The sequence below is a fragment of the Colletotrichum karsti genome (assembly GCF_011947395.1).
Source record: "Colletotrichum karsti strain CkLH20 chromosome Unknown Scaffold1, whole genome shotgun sequence".
NCBI lineage: Eukaryota > Fungi > Ascomycota > Sordariomycetes > Glomerellales > Glomerellaceae > Colletotrichum > Colletotrichum karsti.
The window spans coordinates 1,584,716-1,600,002 of record NW_024065901.1 but is presented as its reverse complement, the minus strand read 5'-3'; the positions used below and the strand labels follow the sequence as shown (position 1 = coordinate 1,600,002).

Sequence of the window (15,287 nt, the reverse complement as noted above, 5' to 3'; positions counted from 1 at the left end):
GGAAGCTCTTTGAGAGGGAGATGAGATGGGATGGGCCGGGACCTTGCTTTAAACTTCGTCCGGGTGCGGGGCGGGGCCCGGGATTAAAGTGCCGCTGCGGGCCGCACGCCGCTGTTTCCGCCGATTTCGTCATATGGCTTACGGCATTCAGCATCCGCAAGTTCAAACTTCGTTTTCTCGTCTCATTACGGTCTACGGCGGCTCTAGAGCTTGACGGTTCTCGAAGAGAAACATAAACGTGGGCTTGATCCGTTTCGAACGAAATTGGGATTGCATGTTGAGGATGGAGTCATTCTCAACACTGTTGGGGGGATCTCTGCGGGGCCGAGTGCTCAGCAGATCCCTCCACTGCCAAGGGACCAGTGGTCCCGACGTTTTCGGTATAATTTGGTACGAACTTGGAGAACGTGTCAATTCCAATTGCATCTTTGGCATGTCCGGGCTATCGAGTTGAACTGCCGGTAAACTGCAACCAGGGTGGTTTACAGGGGAGGTCACCAGCAGGTGTGCGTGATGACTTCCATTGTGTTTTCTTCCTAGATACTTTTTTTATTTATCCAGACCATTGCTCTGTCAAATCTACACTTGTCATTCCGTCTATAAACACGCTTCCGGTTCGCCACAACTTTATCACGATGCAAAGATCTTCATCAAACCCTCCATCGCCATGTTACCACCACTAAACACCAACCCCAAGTCCCATCCTTCCTCACCAGCCTCCTTCTCAACCATGCTCCTGAAATCCTCGTTAAAGAGCGCAACCGCGAGCGGCACAGCACCGCTCGGCTCAATGACGAGCTTGAACCTCTCAAACACCAGCTTCACGGCAGCCTTGATTTCCTCCTCGGACACATTATACATGTTCTCCACCAGCCTGCGCTCGTAGATGACGCTCCACGGGAACTTGCCCACAGGCGTCCTCAGGCCGTCGGCAATCGTCAAGCTCTTGACGCTCTCGACCCTCTTGCCGGCCTCGAACCCGCGCTTGCCATCATCAGCGCCCTGGAACTCCGGCTCCGACCCGAACACCCGGATCCCGGTGCCCTCGCAGCTCAGCGCCACGCCCGACAGCATGCCGCCGCCACCGCACGGCGTGATGACGGCGTCCAGACCCTTGCCACCGGAAGAGTGCGGCTGGCCGGTGGAGTTGAAGGTCGTGTTCTCGGACGAGTGGCCCGCGGCGATGAGGTCGCGCACCTGCTCCTGCAGCTCGAGGCCGAGGGTGCCCTGCCCGAGCATGATGTCCGGGTGGTCGTAGGGCGGGACGAGGCGGGCGCCGGTGTCGGCGATGACGCGGTCGGCCATCGCCTCGCGCTCTACGCTGGTGCTACCGCTAAAGATGACGTTGGCGCCGTAGCCGCGCGTACCGGCGATCTTGTTGGCCGGGGAGATATCGGGCATGACGATGTGGGCGGGGATGCCCGCTTCCCTGGCCGCGAGGGCGAGTGCTTGAGCATGGTTTCCTGTGTGGTGTAAGCATTTCGCTCTCATTTGGCGGGAAACTCGTGAGGTAGAACATGATTCTCGAGTGAGGGGATTCTTACCGGAGCTGTGCGTGACCACACCCTTCTCCTTGCCGCCATTCTCAAGCCACCCGGGCTCCTGCTTCAGCCTCTCAACGGCGTGAAAGGCACCGCGGACCTTGAAGGCGCCGATACGCTGCAGGTTCTCGCACTTGAACCACAACCTCAGAACGGGCTTCGCCGGCGTGCGGCCCTCCCATTTCGTACCCTTGAGGTCTTCTGGGCTTCGGGGGGTGGAGGCCAGGTTCGTGAGGGTCTTGTTGGTGAGGACGGGAGTGTAGTGAACGTGAGGTTTGACGATCTTGTGAGCCTCGACGACTGAAGCTCGCGTTAACGGGAGACAGGTTGATAGGTCGGCCATGTTTTCTGAGATTTGTTGGCCGCGGCCTTGGTTTTCCGAGTGTTTTCCCGGCGGTGAAATGAGGGTGACGTCTTCGCTTATGACCTCTGTGGCGAACTTAGTATTCAGGTTTCCGATTCACACAAGGAGAGGTGGTGAAGACAAGAGGATGGTGAGATGTTGCATCAACTTATTTAATCAATGTGAGCGGGAGGCGGGGAGGAGAGACGTCAAATTGGGGAAGGTGTTTCCGTCCGATGCCGTGATCGGGGACGTATTGTGGGGCTACGCCCTCCGGACGGCGCTACCCCTGCTTCGCCGATGACTCTGCCGTCGCCGTGGATGTGAAAAGGCGCCGGTACCTGCTTGGACATGATTCCAGAGTTTCTCATTGGATCGTGTCGACAGATCTGGTCGTTTGAGGCATATAGTCGTTGCGAAATACGATAAATCGTAGTCACATGCAGTGCCTGAAGATGACTGCATAACGTGGATTGGGTCCGCATCTCCTCCTACTTACCCAGATTCGGCAGGACGATTACTGACTCGGCCAAATGAGCATATGGCCGGTGTCGAGAGGTGCAGCCTGGAACCAGAGCCAAACCATTCCCTCCGGTATCTACAAATACTTCTGCGCCGCGCTTTTATGACACCGACGGAAGCCGTCTCGTGAAGCAACTTGAAGAACCGCCCTGACAATTATCTCGCTGGACTGGCCGAAGAACATCCTTGTCAAATATTTTGAATTTCAATTTTCATCTTGTCTAACTTTTAGAACACCCAACCTTGGCCCAAATCTGCCCCGGGTATATCCATTTAGAACTCGATGCCAGCCTCAGCCTGCTGGAGACCGTACTGTCAAGAGGGTTAGCGTCTGGTCTCAGATATTTCTGGAATGATACGAGGCTTACCTTCTTGAGACGGATGGCGTTGATGGTGATGAAGCCGGACTGGATCTTGAGTCAGCGAATGGATAGCTTGGGACATGATCCGACAGTAACGTACAGTCTCAGAGGGGTCGAAAGTGGTGAGCGAGTCCATGGAGGCGTCCTCCTCAGAGTACAGCTTCTCCTGCGAGGTGCGGCCAAGGACGTAGGCGTTGCCCTTGTAAAGACGGAGGCGAACCTCGCCGTTGACGCGCTCCTGGGAGTAGTCGAGAGACGCTGTTGTTCTGGTAAGCCCGGTTGTTTAAGTGAGAGGAGTGATCTGACTTACGCTGAAGGAAGGCACGCTCAGGGCTGAAGTACATGCCATTGTACAGGAGCTCACTACCCATATGTCAGTCATGAAAGAAGTGAAGCTGAAATGAAGCCACTCACCTCCATTGCCTGCTGAGACCGTCACGCAATGAGCGGACGCGACCATCCAAGACGCTGCCGAGCGTTAGTTTCTCTCCGCGATGATATTTCCCTCCTCGTCAATCAACTTACAGGCCCTCGATGGAAATGTGAGCCAGACGGAGGATAGTCATGGCGGGGGAGTCGTCTATGAGATCATTAGCAAGAATGAATAGGGTCGGCTCAGGACTGAATATCTTACAGCAACCACGGCTCTTCAAGCCGATGACTGGGTGAAACATGTTAGTTTTCATTCAAACGGAAGCAACAGGGTATGATTGCATACAGCGGTTCTCGACGATGTCCTATCAACTGTCAGACTGTGTCCCTTCATCAACGAGCGACAAAGCACTTACAATACGGCCAACACCGTGCTCCTTGCCGAGAGCGTTCAGAAGACCGAAAAGCTCGACGGAGTCGGTGGCAGTCTTGTTGGGGGTAACGACCTTGACGGGAAGACCCTTGTCGAAGTGGATGGTGATGTCGAGAGGAGCATCAGGGGCCTGGAGGGGAGAGACGGTCTTGGTCCACATGTCCTCAGGGGGAGTGACGTTGGGGTCCTCGAGCATGCCGGCCTCGTAGGAGCAGTGGGCTGGCAAACGTCAGTCTTCAGTTCGCCACTGGGAACTCAAAACACCCACCGAAGTTGTCGTCCATGGAGTAAGGCTTGGCCTTGGTGGAGGTGACGGGAATGCCTGGAGACTGTCAGTAAGAATCCGTCAATGGAAACACCAATCCTTGTTCGTACCCTTCTCAGCAGCGTAGTCGAGCAAGTCGTTGCGGCCCTGGAACTTCTTGATGAAGGCCTCCTGCCTCCAAGGGGCGATGACCTTGATCTCGGGGTTGATGGTGTACCAGGCCAACTCGAAGCGGACCTGGTCGTTGCTGAGTTCGGTGTTAGTTGTCGCGTTCTCGATGCAAGGAAGCCACGATGGCTTCAGTCGAATGAGCGTAGGTTGACATACCCCTTTCCGGTCTGTCAAAAGAAGGTTAGCTATACCGACACAAAATCGGACGAACACAGAAGAATCACTTACGCAGCCGTGAGAAACGAACTGGCAGCCCCTAAATACCAAATCAGTGTTGTCCTTTGCGAGTCGACGACGCAGTAACTGACTCCTGAGTGGCAGCCCTCATCTGACCGCGGGCGATGATGGGACGAGCCAGACTGGTTCCTTCAATATTCTTAGCTTATGTGTATTCTCATGGAATCGCGTCGATCATACCCAAAAGGTACTGGTCCTCTGACAAGGCGTAAGTGAGCTGACAATCGTAACGGGATGCGACAGATTAAATACCGTAGATGGCGTTCTAGATGGTGTTGTTAGCCGAGGCGAGGTAAGCACAAGGATGGAGGATGAAACTTACGCACTTAACGGCCTTCCAGCAAAGCTCCCTGTACTTGCTTTAGTATAAAATAACAATGTGATCGAGGTTTGGACTACACTCACTCAACAAACTCGCGCTTGAGGTCATCAATGATCATCTATTCCCAGCCATCAGCAACCTGCGCGGGCAGGCGATTCCAATCGGGGACGCGAGCCCAAATTCGGACCGTCGTACCTTCTCAGCACCGATCTGGAGAGCTAAATGGAGTCAGAACGGGTGTCTTCCCACGGGAGCTGTGTGACTTTGTCTTGGCCAGCAGTAAAGGATGTCAACTTACCCTTCTTCTCGACGGCAGCCCAGTCCTCCTAATGACTTAATGAGTATGCCATTAAACAGACAGTAGATTTGAAGTAGCCAACTTACCTCCTGTCCGACATTGGCCAGGTAGCAGCTTCGTACAAGTCAGTATGACAGCTCCTGCGGGGCATGTCTGAGCTCTCGAGCGCGGTGACGACTCACACGACAGAGTAGCCCTCGGAAATCAACCAAGCGAGAATGACGGAGGTGTCAAGCTGGTGGGTAGGTCAGTACGATAGATCACGAAGCCATTGACGCAGATTCGAGTCGTGGAAGATCGCTCGTCGTCGTGGGAAAGAAGACCTACACCTCCAGAGTACCTGTGCGCGCGTCTCAGTCAGTGACTCTTTTTTTTCTCCTGCGAGTGAGTGCGGGGGCGGGGTTGTACGTACGCGAGGCAGACCTTGCCCTTAGAACCAGCCATGTTGACGGTATTTGGTTTGTTGTTTGGGGTGTTCGAGGGGGAATAGAGCTGTAGGAAGTGAAGACGACTGCAATTGATGCGATCGAGAAGAGAGGAGGTGGTGTTGTGGGTTGGAAAACTTTGGGAGAGAGAAAAGAAATGGGAGCTTCGAGTCACCAATGCGCCGGGGCCGGGATCGGGAACCGATAAGATAAGACCAGACCAGGGGTCGAAGTGTAAGGTACCTGAGTTTTTGCTTCGGCGCACTGCAGGAAGAACGCACCGCTAACATGACCCTCAACCCTACCTGCCTTGTCTTGGCTGCATTGTCAAGATTTTAACCAATGCCATTGCCTCAATTCGCATTCATTTTTTCCCAATCTCGAATCAATCCCTTGCCAACAACGACGCCGTTCGAGGCGGTCAGCAACTCTATGGTTCCCAACTCCAACGTTCAAACCGACTCAGTCGACGGAATGTCATGCTCGCAGCGAGGTATATCCCGGCAACACCCGGTCCACCACCACCACCGCCAGCGATAAGACCCGTCTGCTTTCTCAACCGATGACACAGACCCTGAGGGGCAGGACGAAAGCACGCGCCCTCGCGCTGACACACAGCAGTGACAGCATCGTGGAGAAAGCGCTGTACGAAGTACATCACCTCCACTAGCACTCGAGCGTCATGGGCACGCGGGGAGATAGATGGCGTTCGTGGTACAGCATGTCACTGTCACCTTGCAGTCTGGGGTAACGGCTGGACCTTACCTACCTTACGCAGCACGAAGAAAAGCTGCTGCAGTTCAAGGCGTCGGGATTGTCTATTAGTACTCTTGCGGACAGGGATCCGCATCGCCGTTAACCCAAACGCGGGGCAATTTATTCACCGCGGGGTTCTCGGGGACTAGAAGAACTTGTCGGCTCCGGGCTCCTTGAGAATCATGACTTCATTCGGCTTCTCTTCCGGTTGAAATTCGTCCTTGCCGCGCCTTTCCTTCCGAAGGCCTTTAAAGACCACCGAGTCGTTCTGTCCGACGACGACATATCAACACCGCCGATAAAGAAACACCTCCTGCCTTTAGTCCCCCTTCACCACCCGCCCGTTCATCCCACGTTCTTCGCCAAAGCATACCAAACATGGAATCAAAGCTCTCCGACACCTTCTCCAACTCACCCCTCTCGACCCACGGCCCGAAATGGTCTGCCCTCTGGGAAGAGAAGTACACGCCCTGGGACCGCGGCGGTCCATCCCTCGCCCTCCGCGACGTCCTCACCACCCGGCCAGACCTGGTCCCTCCCCCATCGAGAGACGCCCCGAGAAAGCCAACGGCTCTGGTCCCGGGTTGCGGCAAAGGCCATGATGTCCTGCTGCTCGCGAGTCTAGGCTACGACGTCCTCGGCCTCGACTTTTCAACGACCGCCATCGCCCAAGCTAAGGAGAACCAGAAAGCGGCCGCCGAGGGAGCCGACACCATTTCGGCTCGCGAACCGAATGCTTCGGAGCCCGGGACCGTGACCTGGCTATCTGGCGACTTCTTCTCCGACTCCTGGCTGGAGGAGTGGGGTCGCGAGAGGACCTTTGATCTCATCTTTGACTACACCGTAAGCCCAGCCGACTCGCACTCTTCTCTCGATCATTATGTTGCGGGCATACACGTGATGCATCTATAGTCAAGTCTAACATCCCAAGTTTCTATGCGCTCTTCCTCCCTCCGCCCGACCCAACTGGGCAGCGCGTATGACATCCCTGCTCGCCCCTACAGGCCGTCTCGTCTGTCTTGAGTTCCCGTCCGGCAAACCACTCTCCCTCCCCGGCCCGCCATGGGGTCTCACGCCAGAGATCTACCTCGCACTCCTCGCACGACCCGGCGACGCCCTGGAATTCTCTTCGTCCACAGAGAAAGGCGACGAGACCGACGTCGTAATCGTGCCGCCGTACCGCGACAACGGCCTCAAACGCCTCGAGCTCATCAAGCCCGCCAGGACGCACCGCGGAGGAATGAACGAGGACGGCACAGTCCGCGACTGGATCCACGTCTGGAGCCGGTAACCTCTTGACACCCCGTAGCACATGCCAAATACATTAACAAATCATCGCCGTCTATGCCCGTGAATACTCCAACGCTCTAAGCCGTCGTCTTCCTCAATGAATTATAATGCTCCCCGAGCCCATAGCCATGCCGGTAGTACGCCAACCACACCACCTCCTCCCCCTCCCCGATCCTCTCCGTCCTCCCGTCCTGCACCACCCTGATCTCGACCCCATACACCCCCGACAGCGCAACCAGCTCAAGCTGCCCGCCCCACTCCGCCGTGTCCCGGATCTTGCCCACGTACCCCTCCAACCCCTCCTCCAGGAACGGCGCGAAGTCGTCCGGGTGCGCCTCCATCCACTCCGCCGCCCTCCTCCTCACGACCTTGTACGGCGGCGCGGCCTTCTCCTCCTGTTCGGACCCGGGCGCCAGCGGGATGCCCTTGTGCCGCAGCTGGTCCGCCACCGCGGAGAACAGACAGTGCCCGTCCGGCGCGATCTCCTGCTCCGACAGCGAGTGCGCCTTGAACTCGTTGAGCATGTACGTCTTCTCGATCCCGCGGTGGTCCGTCATGTTGCTCGCCTCCTCCTCCGCCTTGGACATGGCCTCCTCCTGCTCCGCGGCGCGCCGGGCCATGCGTTCCTTTTGGCGGTTGCGCTTCTTGCCGCCGCCGCCCTGCGTTTGTGTTTGATCTTGTGGCGCCGGTTCGGAGATGGTCGTCTTTTCCAACTTCTCCGCGACATCCCTCGTCGCAGCATCTTGTTCATCCTCCTTCTCGTCTTCGGATTCTGGCTCCGCCGCCGCGCCGCCGGCACCGGTGAGCGCGGCGACTTCCTCCTCCTGCTTCTCCCGCAGCCGGCGCTCCATGTCGGCGCACTCGTCGTTGACGCCCTTGCGGGTCTTCTTTGTCGCGTTCTTCTTCTTCTGCGTGGTGCGGGCGACCAGGTCGCGCTGTTCCTTGCGGTGGCGGGCCTGCATCTGTTCCAGCGTCTCGGACTCCATGTTTGCGACTTTTTCGTTTTTCCTCAAGGGTTTGTTTGTTGTTGTTTGGGGGGGAGTGGTGGCTTTTCGCGCGCGGGGAGAGAGGTGTAGGTTCGTTCGAGGAGGTCGCGGCCCGGATCGCGGGGTAACGGTGTACACTCGGGGGGTCCTTGGGCTGCGTTTCTTTTGCGAGAGGGTTTTTGTACTGCGACGATTGATGTGGTAGAGGGAGAGGGTATCGACTCGGACGGCTGCGTGGAGGTTGTGGCGAACTGAAAGCTGGAATGTCGAGATTGTTCGAGCGACGAGGTAGGTCGGAGGTTTGCAGCTCTCGGAGCTTGGCCTGGGAAACTGCCAGCTGAGCGAGGGGTGAAATTTCTTAGTGGGGTCGTTGCGGGGCCCCACCATCTACGTGAGTGTCACTCCACGACCTAGTGTCAGGCCCAAGACTGCGGCGGCACCCGGTCACATCAGTTCACCGAAACTTGGACAATAGTTATTTTACGATTCAATTGTTGATAAATTGTCCATAAGGGACCTACGTACTGTAGCGAAGTTTCAAATATCGAACCCAATATCCGGGTCGACCAACATCTTACACTTGCCTCCTCCCACCTGGCATCCTCTCTCACGATGCCGTTCCATCCATAGCTCGGCCCACGCGAGACCAAAACAATGGCATATGTCTTCCTGACATGTGGTATCGCACAGCTTGCGCTGCTTTCCCCTCCCAATTCCTAACTCCAAGCAGAAAAGGCGACCTCGAGATCCCTTTGCTTTTATCCATCCCCCTACGTTGTACACGAAAGAAAAAAAAACACTACATAATGGGTATCGGTTTCGGAATGACTGCAATCCCGCGCGCTCCGGTTAAGCAACCTTTCGCGTCGGGACAAGTAAAATGACAGACAAAAGACTGTCGAGACTAGAAACCCTTGAAGGGATCGTCCCTGAAGAAATCATCCTCTGTGCCCATGCGGCTGTAGTGGCCGTCAGTGGTACGAGTGCCGCGGGAGCTGTAGCTATCGCGGTGGCGGCTGCGACTCTGTCGGCGCCGGAGCTCCTTGCTTCTCCTTCGAGCTCGGTACCTGAATTCCTCCTGTTCGTCGGGATCTCCGTCGAAACGGGAGTACGCCAAGGGGCTGATGAAGGCCTCCATCCGCACCGTGCCGATGGCGTCGAAGAAGTTGGCGCCGGGCCGTGACGAGGCCTCTGAAGTGCGCTGGGAGCCGGCCGTGCTCATGCCCCAGCTGGGCGCGCCGCCGGTGGACGGCTGTGACTGATGAGACTGGTAGATGTCGGATGAGCCGGCTGTGCCGACGCTGTTGCCGGCGTTGCTGTTGGTGTAGCTGTGTTGTCCGATGCTACCGGGCCCAGAGAAGCCGCGGAAGGATAATGGTGGCGGGACGTGGCCGCCGGTGTTGCTGCGCTTGCGGCCATGAATCAAAGCCTGGTTGCCGCGCTCTGTGAATCGAGGGATGAACGGCGGTTCCGCCGCATCGCTTGATCTCTCCCGTTGGTGGGTGTTGTTGTTGTTGTTATTGTTGTTTGGCATATGAGCGTACTGCTGCTCCTGCTGCCTGTTGTTGGCTCCATCCCCTACTCGCGATGAGGGGATGCTGGGAACGCTAGGGATGCTAGGTACGCTTGGGACGCTCGGGATACTAGGGACACTGGGTGCTGCATTCCTTGTTGACGGGGCCTTGCTCTTTGTCAGTCGAATGGAATCACGAATGCCGGGTCGCCTGGCGGGTTGAGGCATCTCAAAGTCCGGTACCGTTGTTTCCTTTACAGGTTGAGGGGAAGGCATGATCTCGGGAATGGCCTGGGTGGAGTGTGCGAGGAAAGACAGGGCTGTCAACCACACGTAGTGTCGTTCGGAAGAGGAAGCCGTGAACTTGAGTGCTCTTTGTGGCGTCAGGATGAGGATCGAACGATGGAAGATGGAACCTTGGCCGCGAGGAGGGGGGTTGTCGTCCTTGACGTCGAGCACCGACTGGATGGTTACTGCATCGATTGTTAGTTTATCGGGGTCTGTTTGGATAAGACGGAAGGAACTTACGTTTGCGACCTGCCTTGCCCATGAGGGCGCTGCCGGAGTTGGGCTGCTTGCTGCTCCAGAGGATAGCTCGCTCATAGGGAGCAAGCCAGACCCATCTCTTGTGACGGTCGTTGCTGGAATCGTCCTTGCCGCCGTCCGATACGCCGAAAGACTTGCGCCTCCTCACGTACTTGAACATCCATTCACCAACCATGGTTTGCGCGATGGCATCAACAACACCAGTCGCCTGCGAACCGCCGTTGGAAGCGGCTGCGCTAGAGGGAGCGTTCGATGTAGCGCCATTAGAGGCAGCTCCATTGGAGACGCCACCGACGGATGCAAGATCAGTGGTGCCGGTTTGGGCCGTGTTTGTAGACAGGCGAGACCTGTGCGACCGGTATTGGGAGCGGTTGTCGTATCCGGGGCTGGTAATGTCGTTGTACGGAAGAGGAGGGAGGCTGGGGCTCTCCGGGGTCTCGATGCTTTGCGGGAACGGCGGCGGCGACCGACTGCCTTGCCTCCGGTTCCGCTGTCCGCGGGGAAGGGCAGCGGCAGACCGAGTCTTGCGGATGCTGTTGGCACGGTAGTGGCTTCGGCCAACACCCCGGCGATGCCAAGGAGCGTCCATTTTTGTCGGACTTCGCTGGCCATCGCTGGGAGCGCTGGCACTGAAAGGTGGCCGGCGAGAACTGGCTCTCGTGGGAATGGGAAAGGGAGGCTGAGCTTCAGGAACACTAGGGCTTCTGGGACGGCCCTGGTGGCTCGAGATACCGCTCTGGATCAATGCGGCCTTGCGCATACCGTTCGGTCTGCTTGATGGGCCGGCGTTGTTTCTGTCGTATCCGCCACGCGCCGCGGACTTCATGGGCGGCTTCTTCGGGACCATCTCCTTGTTCTCCAAGCTAAAGCCGTAGCTCTCGGTGCCCATAGAGCGTACCGAGCTTCTAGCAATGGCAGACTTCTTCAAGACTTGCTCCGGAGATGCCGGTGACGCCACGAAGGTGCTCACCGATGTCCTGTTGGACGCCCTTGAGTCCGTCATTCTCATGCCGGGGGCAGACAAGACGGTTCGGTACTCAGAGTCGCTCACATCCGCATCACCAAACTCGTCCTGCTCGTCAGAGCTGTGTTCATCGAAGCCAGCGAAGAGGCTGCTGATGCGGTGAGGTCGTCTCATGGGTGCTTTGTGGCCAGATAAGGGCCCGTCATCATTGTTGCCTGGGTATGCATCCCGCGTTTCTCTGTCAGACACGGGCGAGATTGGCGGGGAAGATGGCATGTCGGTGAGACTACGCTTGCTGGTCAGTCTCCTCGGGTTCCTCGGTGGGAGATGGTTGGGCACTGGTGTGAAGTGACGGGTATCGTCTGTCGTGATGGCGGTAGCAATGTTAGGGGACGTAGGTCTGGATATGATGGCGGAGGGTTGAAGGTGAGCAGGAAGGTTGGCCAGGCGTCTGTCGACAAGAATCTCCTCGGTCTGCACGGCAGTAGACTTCATAGGCACTGATGAGATGATGGAGACCTGGCAACCAAAGTCCTTGAAGTATTGCGGCAGTCGGGGCTCCTGAGGCGTAGAAGGTCGAGTCGTCGGAGGAATGATGCTAATGCTAGGGATGAGCAGTTCTTGGACGGGCTTCGGTTCGGGGGCCGGTTCGGGCTTCTCCTCAGGCTTGGGCTCGGGCAAGTCGGTCTGGGTGGAAGACGAGATCATGACGGCTGCCGGGACTTCAGGGGGAGGCGGCGTCAAAGACCTGTAGGGTGATTTGGGCGTCTTGGGCGGGCTCAGGGGCTCTTCGACAGTCTGGGATCCGGCTGAGACCATGTGGTTATAGGGACGAGGCTCAATGGACAACGGCCGGTTGATCTGAACCCGCTTCCGCCTTTGGTTGGCCTCAATTGCCTCAATTTCTTGCTGAACCTTCGTCTTTTCCTTGACAGACCCTTCAGCCTTGACAGGTTCTTCGATCTTGGCAGGAGGCTCCGGAGTAGGCGGCTTGACTGGTTCGAGCTTTGGTGACGGCGGAGGAGAAAATTGAATTCCAGTGTCCGTGTAAGTGACCTTGGGAGCAGGCGGCGGCGGAGGGGGCATCAAGTCCTCGTCATCCTCTTGGATTCCGTCTTCCAGAGCCTCCAATACCGGCTGGTTCATCCACAACCTGCCACGGGTGACGCTTCCAGGACGCTGGGGGCTTTCGAGGCTCTGGTTTCGACGATGGATTCTGGACAGGACGCTCTCTCGGCTGATGTTTCGGGTGTGACGATGGTAGGACATGGCACTCTCGCGGCCGCCGTCATCGGTTTGCCAGTCATCGTCGCCGTCGAGGTTGAGTTCGTCGGCAAGGGAGTTGATGTTGTTGACCTTGCCGGGGCTCTGCTGCATGGAAAATCGAATGCTGTTTGTCAGGCTCATGGTACGAACACTGGCGGCGTCGTCCTTGTTGTCCTCCATCTCGCTATCTGCAGCGTTGCCGTTGGCCTGAGCAGCTTGGTATGCGGTGACCTCGTCGAGAACCACCTTCAGGCGGCTTTCGGCAACATGAACTCTGCGTTCATATTTCCGCTTTTCTTCCTCCCAGGAGTCTTTGTCTTGGGCCCACAGCTCGTGAACCCTTTGTGAGTCCTCCTCTTGGCTTCGGATCTTCTTCTGGGCAACTTCGAGTCTCTTCTTCGTTTCTGAAATGGAGTCGACTGCCTCGTCTCTCTCTCGGGCGAGTTCACCGAGTGCTGAGGATGTTCCGCCCTCAAGCAAGGCCAATTGGCGCTTCAGAGAGCGACTTTCCTTGGTAGTGGTAGCCACCGACTCCTGAAGTGACTCCTGTTCCTCGCGTGAGGCGTGTAGCGATGCCTCCAGGTTCTCGATCAGCTTCGTCTTTTCCTCCTGATCGCGTCTCAAATTCAAGATCTCGGCCACGAGGTTAGCGTGCAAAGTCGGAGTAAAACGGCGAGGGTCGAGGACGCTGATGTTGTCATCGTTGGTGATATTTCTCGAAGACCGCTTCGAGCTCTTCTCATTGGGTACGGGAGGTGGCGAGGGGCTCTTTTTTCCATTCGGAGGAGTGACAGAGCGGCGGGACTTTCTCGAACTTCGCGATGGTGTTCTGTAAGGTGTGTCTTGTGGCGTGGGCAATGCGGTCGCGGCGACCGGGCCGCTATGCTCGTCGTCGGTCTCCCAGACAGCCATGTTGGAGGACTGACTGAGTGAGAGACAATGAAGGTCTCACGGCGATCTGCAACGAGGGCGGCGGTCCCAATTGAACCCCTCAGAAAAGAGGTGTGAGCATTCAAATCGCGTCGCTATCGGCTTACAGCGAGTCAATGTGCTTGGATCGCCAGTCGTTTCGGGGAAAATCAAATGTAGGGGATCAAAGCACACAGCTGAGCCCCAGGGATCCTTGCCGACGGTGGAAATGACAGGCGCTGGAGGAGAGTCTGACCGCGCAATCACAGGTGCATTGACGCTATTCAACCCCCACTGACGAGTTAGTGTTCAGTAAAACTGCGGGAGAGGCACATTGGAGGAAGGAGACGCCGAGAGTTGCGGCAAGGAAGATGCATGAATTGCGTCCGGGACAAACTTACGAGAACAAGATGATGCTGATGCTGCCTTGTGCTCTGCGTGGCAGGCGTAGCGGCTTGGTTGTCTGTTGACAAGTGAGAGGTGACGGCGGGTGTTGGCCCGAATTAGACAGAAAAAATAAGGAGAGGTTCGCCCAATGGGCCGTTTCTGGACAATTAAGACTCGTCTTAGCATGAAGTCCTTGGAACCCATGTGGTATAAATGGTATATTGGGACCGGGGAGGGATGTTCGGGATCGGTTTGGGGGAAGGGATGCCCACCTTAAGAACGGATAGATATAGGGAGCAAGATGCAAGTTTGAAACTGATTGGCTTTCGAAGCCAGAAATCAACGTCGCAGACAAAGGAGAGAGGGAAAGGATCGGTAGTCGCGAGAACGGGTGACAGCGTCGCGAAGTCGCAATGGGTCGGTCGATAGTCGATGTTCTTAAGTCGACATTTCGTTTGAAAGTGAGCTTGGAGGCCGAGGTAAGGAATACGACTCCTGGAAAATCGGGCGGCAGTAAGAAAGCTCGACTCGTTTCGGAAGGCGTATGTACAGAGCGATGTACAAATTACTTTTATAAATAGAGACGATGATGTCGGAGAAGAAACGTTGGTTGGAAGAATTGCGCGAGAAGGCGGATAGATAGGGTTAAATCATCGAGTTGGTGTTGGTGTTGGTGTGGTCTAGACGGGGAGATTGTGGTCAGCCTCTTCCTCCCGGACCTCCCTCCTTCTTTTTTCTTCTGAACCTTCTCCCGCGATGATCGGCCGCAAGCCCCAAGCTCTTCTGAGACAAAACTGGATGACTTACAGCTTGTGGCAGATTGGAGGCCCGACGGTTTATCGGGAGTTTTAGAAACAAGTCGAGGCGGAAAAGCAACGGCGCGGCGTCGGGCTGCGAGACAGGCAATGACACCAAAGGAAAAGAGAATGAGAAGGGACAAAGTGCGAGTACCAACACTCAAGTGGCAACTCGGAACGGATTGAAGGCGCGGTGCAACTGGTACACCAGGACGAGGACGTGTATCCCAAGGATGGGGAGGACAAGACAGCTACATCCGAGGCCAATTGGGAGATCAATGGCAGCGCACGGAAGGTGAGGTCGACTCGACTCAAAGGGAATTGAGAAGGGAAGAAGCCTCGAGAGTTGAAAGACGGGCGAGTCGAGGCGCGGGTAGAGAGTAAAGACCGGGTGCGCGGCGCCAGGCTATTCAGTCATTTCAAGCATGGGACAGGCCGAGATGGGATGGAAATAATTGGACGTGACCAGGGTGCAGAAGGCAGAGCATGGGATGGGCAGGACCACGCAGTAAGGTAGGAAGGGGTCAGGCCGGGGTTGGAACGAGGGTGAACAACTTCAAAGTGGGAATGAGAACATCACAC

At 56.6% G+C, this 15,287-nt stretch overlaps 5 protein-coding genes across 5 annotated transcripts; 1 reads left to right on the top strand and 4 right to left on the bottom strand.

Moving 5' to 3' along the window:
• Nucleotides 1-630: 630 nt before the first annotated feature.
• Nucleotides 631-1,884, bottom strand: CkaCkLH20_00358 (uncharacterized protein; the record flags this gene model as incomplete). The annotated part of the gene is made up of 2 exons (XM_038883078.1): nt 631-1,463; nt 1,545-1,884. The coding sequence occupies 2 exons, from the start codon at nt 1,882-1,884 to the stop codon at nt 631-633; spliced, it is 1,173 nt and encodes a 390-aa protein (XP_038751783.1).
• A 795-nt stretch (nt 1,885-2,679) lies between these two features.
• On the bottom strand, nt 2,680-5,310 carry CkaCkLH20_00357 (argininosuccinate synthase; the record flags this gene model as incomplete). Its single annotated transcript, XM_038883077.1, has 24 exons — nt 2,680-2,718; nt 2,775-2,813; nt 2,869-3,026; nt 3,079-3,131; nt 3,183-3,236; nt 3,294-3,348; nt 3,403-3,429; nt 3,487-3,505; nt 3,557-3,792; nt 3,842-3,895; nt 3,949-4,085; nt 4,166-4,176; nt 4,238-4,265; nt 4,318-4,375; nt 4,427-4,444; nt 4,499-4,511; nt 4,569-4,596; nt 4,652-4,686; nt 4,764-4,786; nt 4,867-4,894; nt 4,953-4,980; nt 5,049-5,101; nt 5,194-5,206; nt 5,279-5,310. The coding sequence occupies 24 exons, from the start codon at nt 5,308-5,310 to the stop codon at nt 2,680-2,682; spliced, it is 1,239 nt and encodes a 412-aa protein (XP_038751782.1).
• Nucleotides 5,311-6,425: 1,115 nt separating this feature from the next.
• On the top strand, nt 6,426-7,338 carry CkaCkLH20_00356 (uncharacterized protein; the record flags this gene model as incomplete). Its single annotated transcript, XM_038883076.1, has 2 exons — nt 6,426-6,890; nt 6,979-7,338. 2 exons carry the CDS (start codon nt 6,426-6,428, stop codon nt 7,336-7,338), a joined length of 825 nt encoding a protein of 274 aa, XP_038751781.1.
• Nucleotides 7,339-7,414: 76 nt separating this feature from the next.
• CkaCkLH20_00355 (OTU-like cysteine protease) lies at nt 7,415-8,323 on the bottom strand (the record flags this gene model as incomplete). The annotated part of the gene is made up of 1 exon (XM_038883075.1): nt 7,415-8,323. One exon carries the CDS (start codon nt 8,321-8,323, stop codon nt 7,415-7,417), a length of 909 nt encoding a protein of 302 aa, XP_038751780.1.
• Nucleotides 8,324-9,227: 904 nt separating this feature from the next.
• Nucleotides 9,228-13,524, bottom strand: CkaCkLH20_00354 (nuclear migration protein; the record flags this gene model as incomplete). The annotated part of the gene is made up of 2 exons (XM_038883074.1): nt 9,228-10,309; nt 10,365-13,524. 2 exons carry the CDS (start codon nt 13,522-13,524, stop codon nt 9,228-9,230), a joined length of 4,242 nt encoding a protein of 1,413 aa, XP_038751779.1.
• Nucleotides 13,525-15,287: the final 1,763 nt, after the last annotated feature.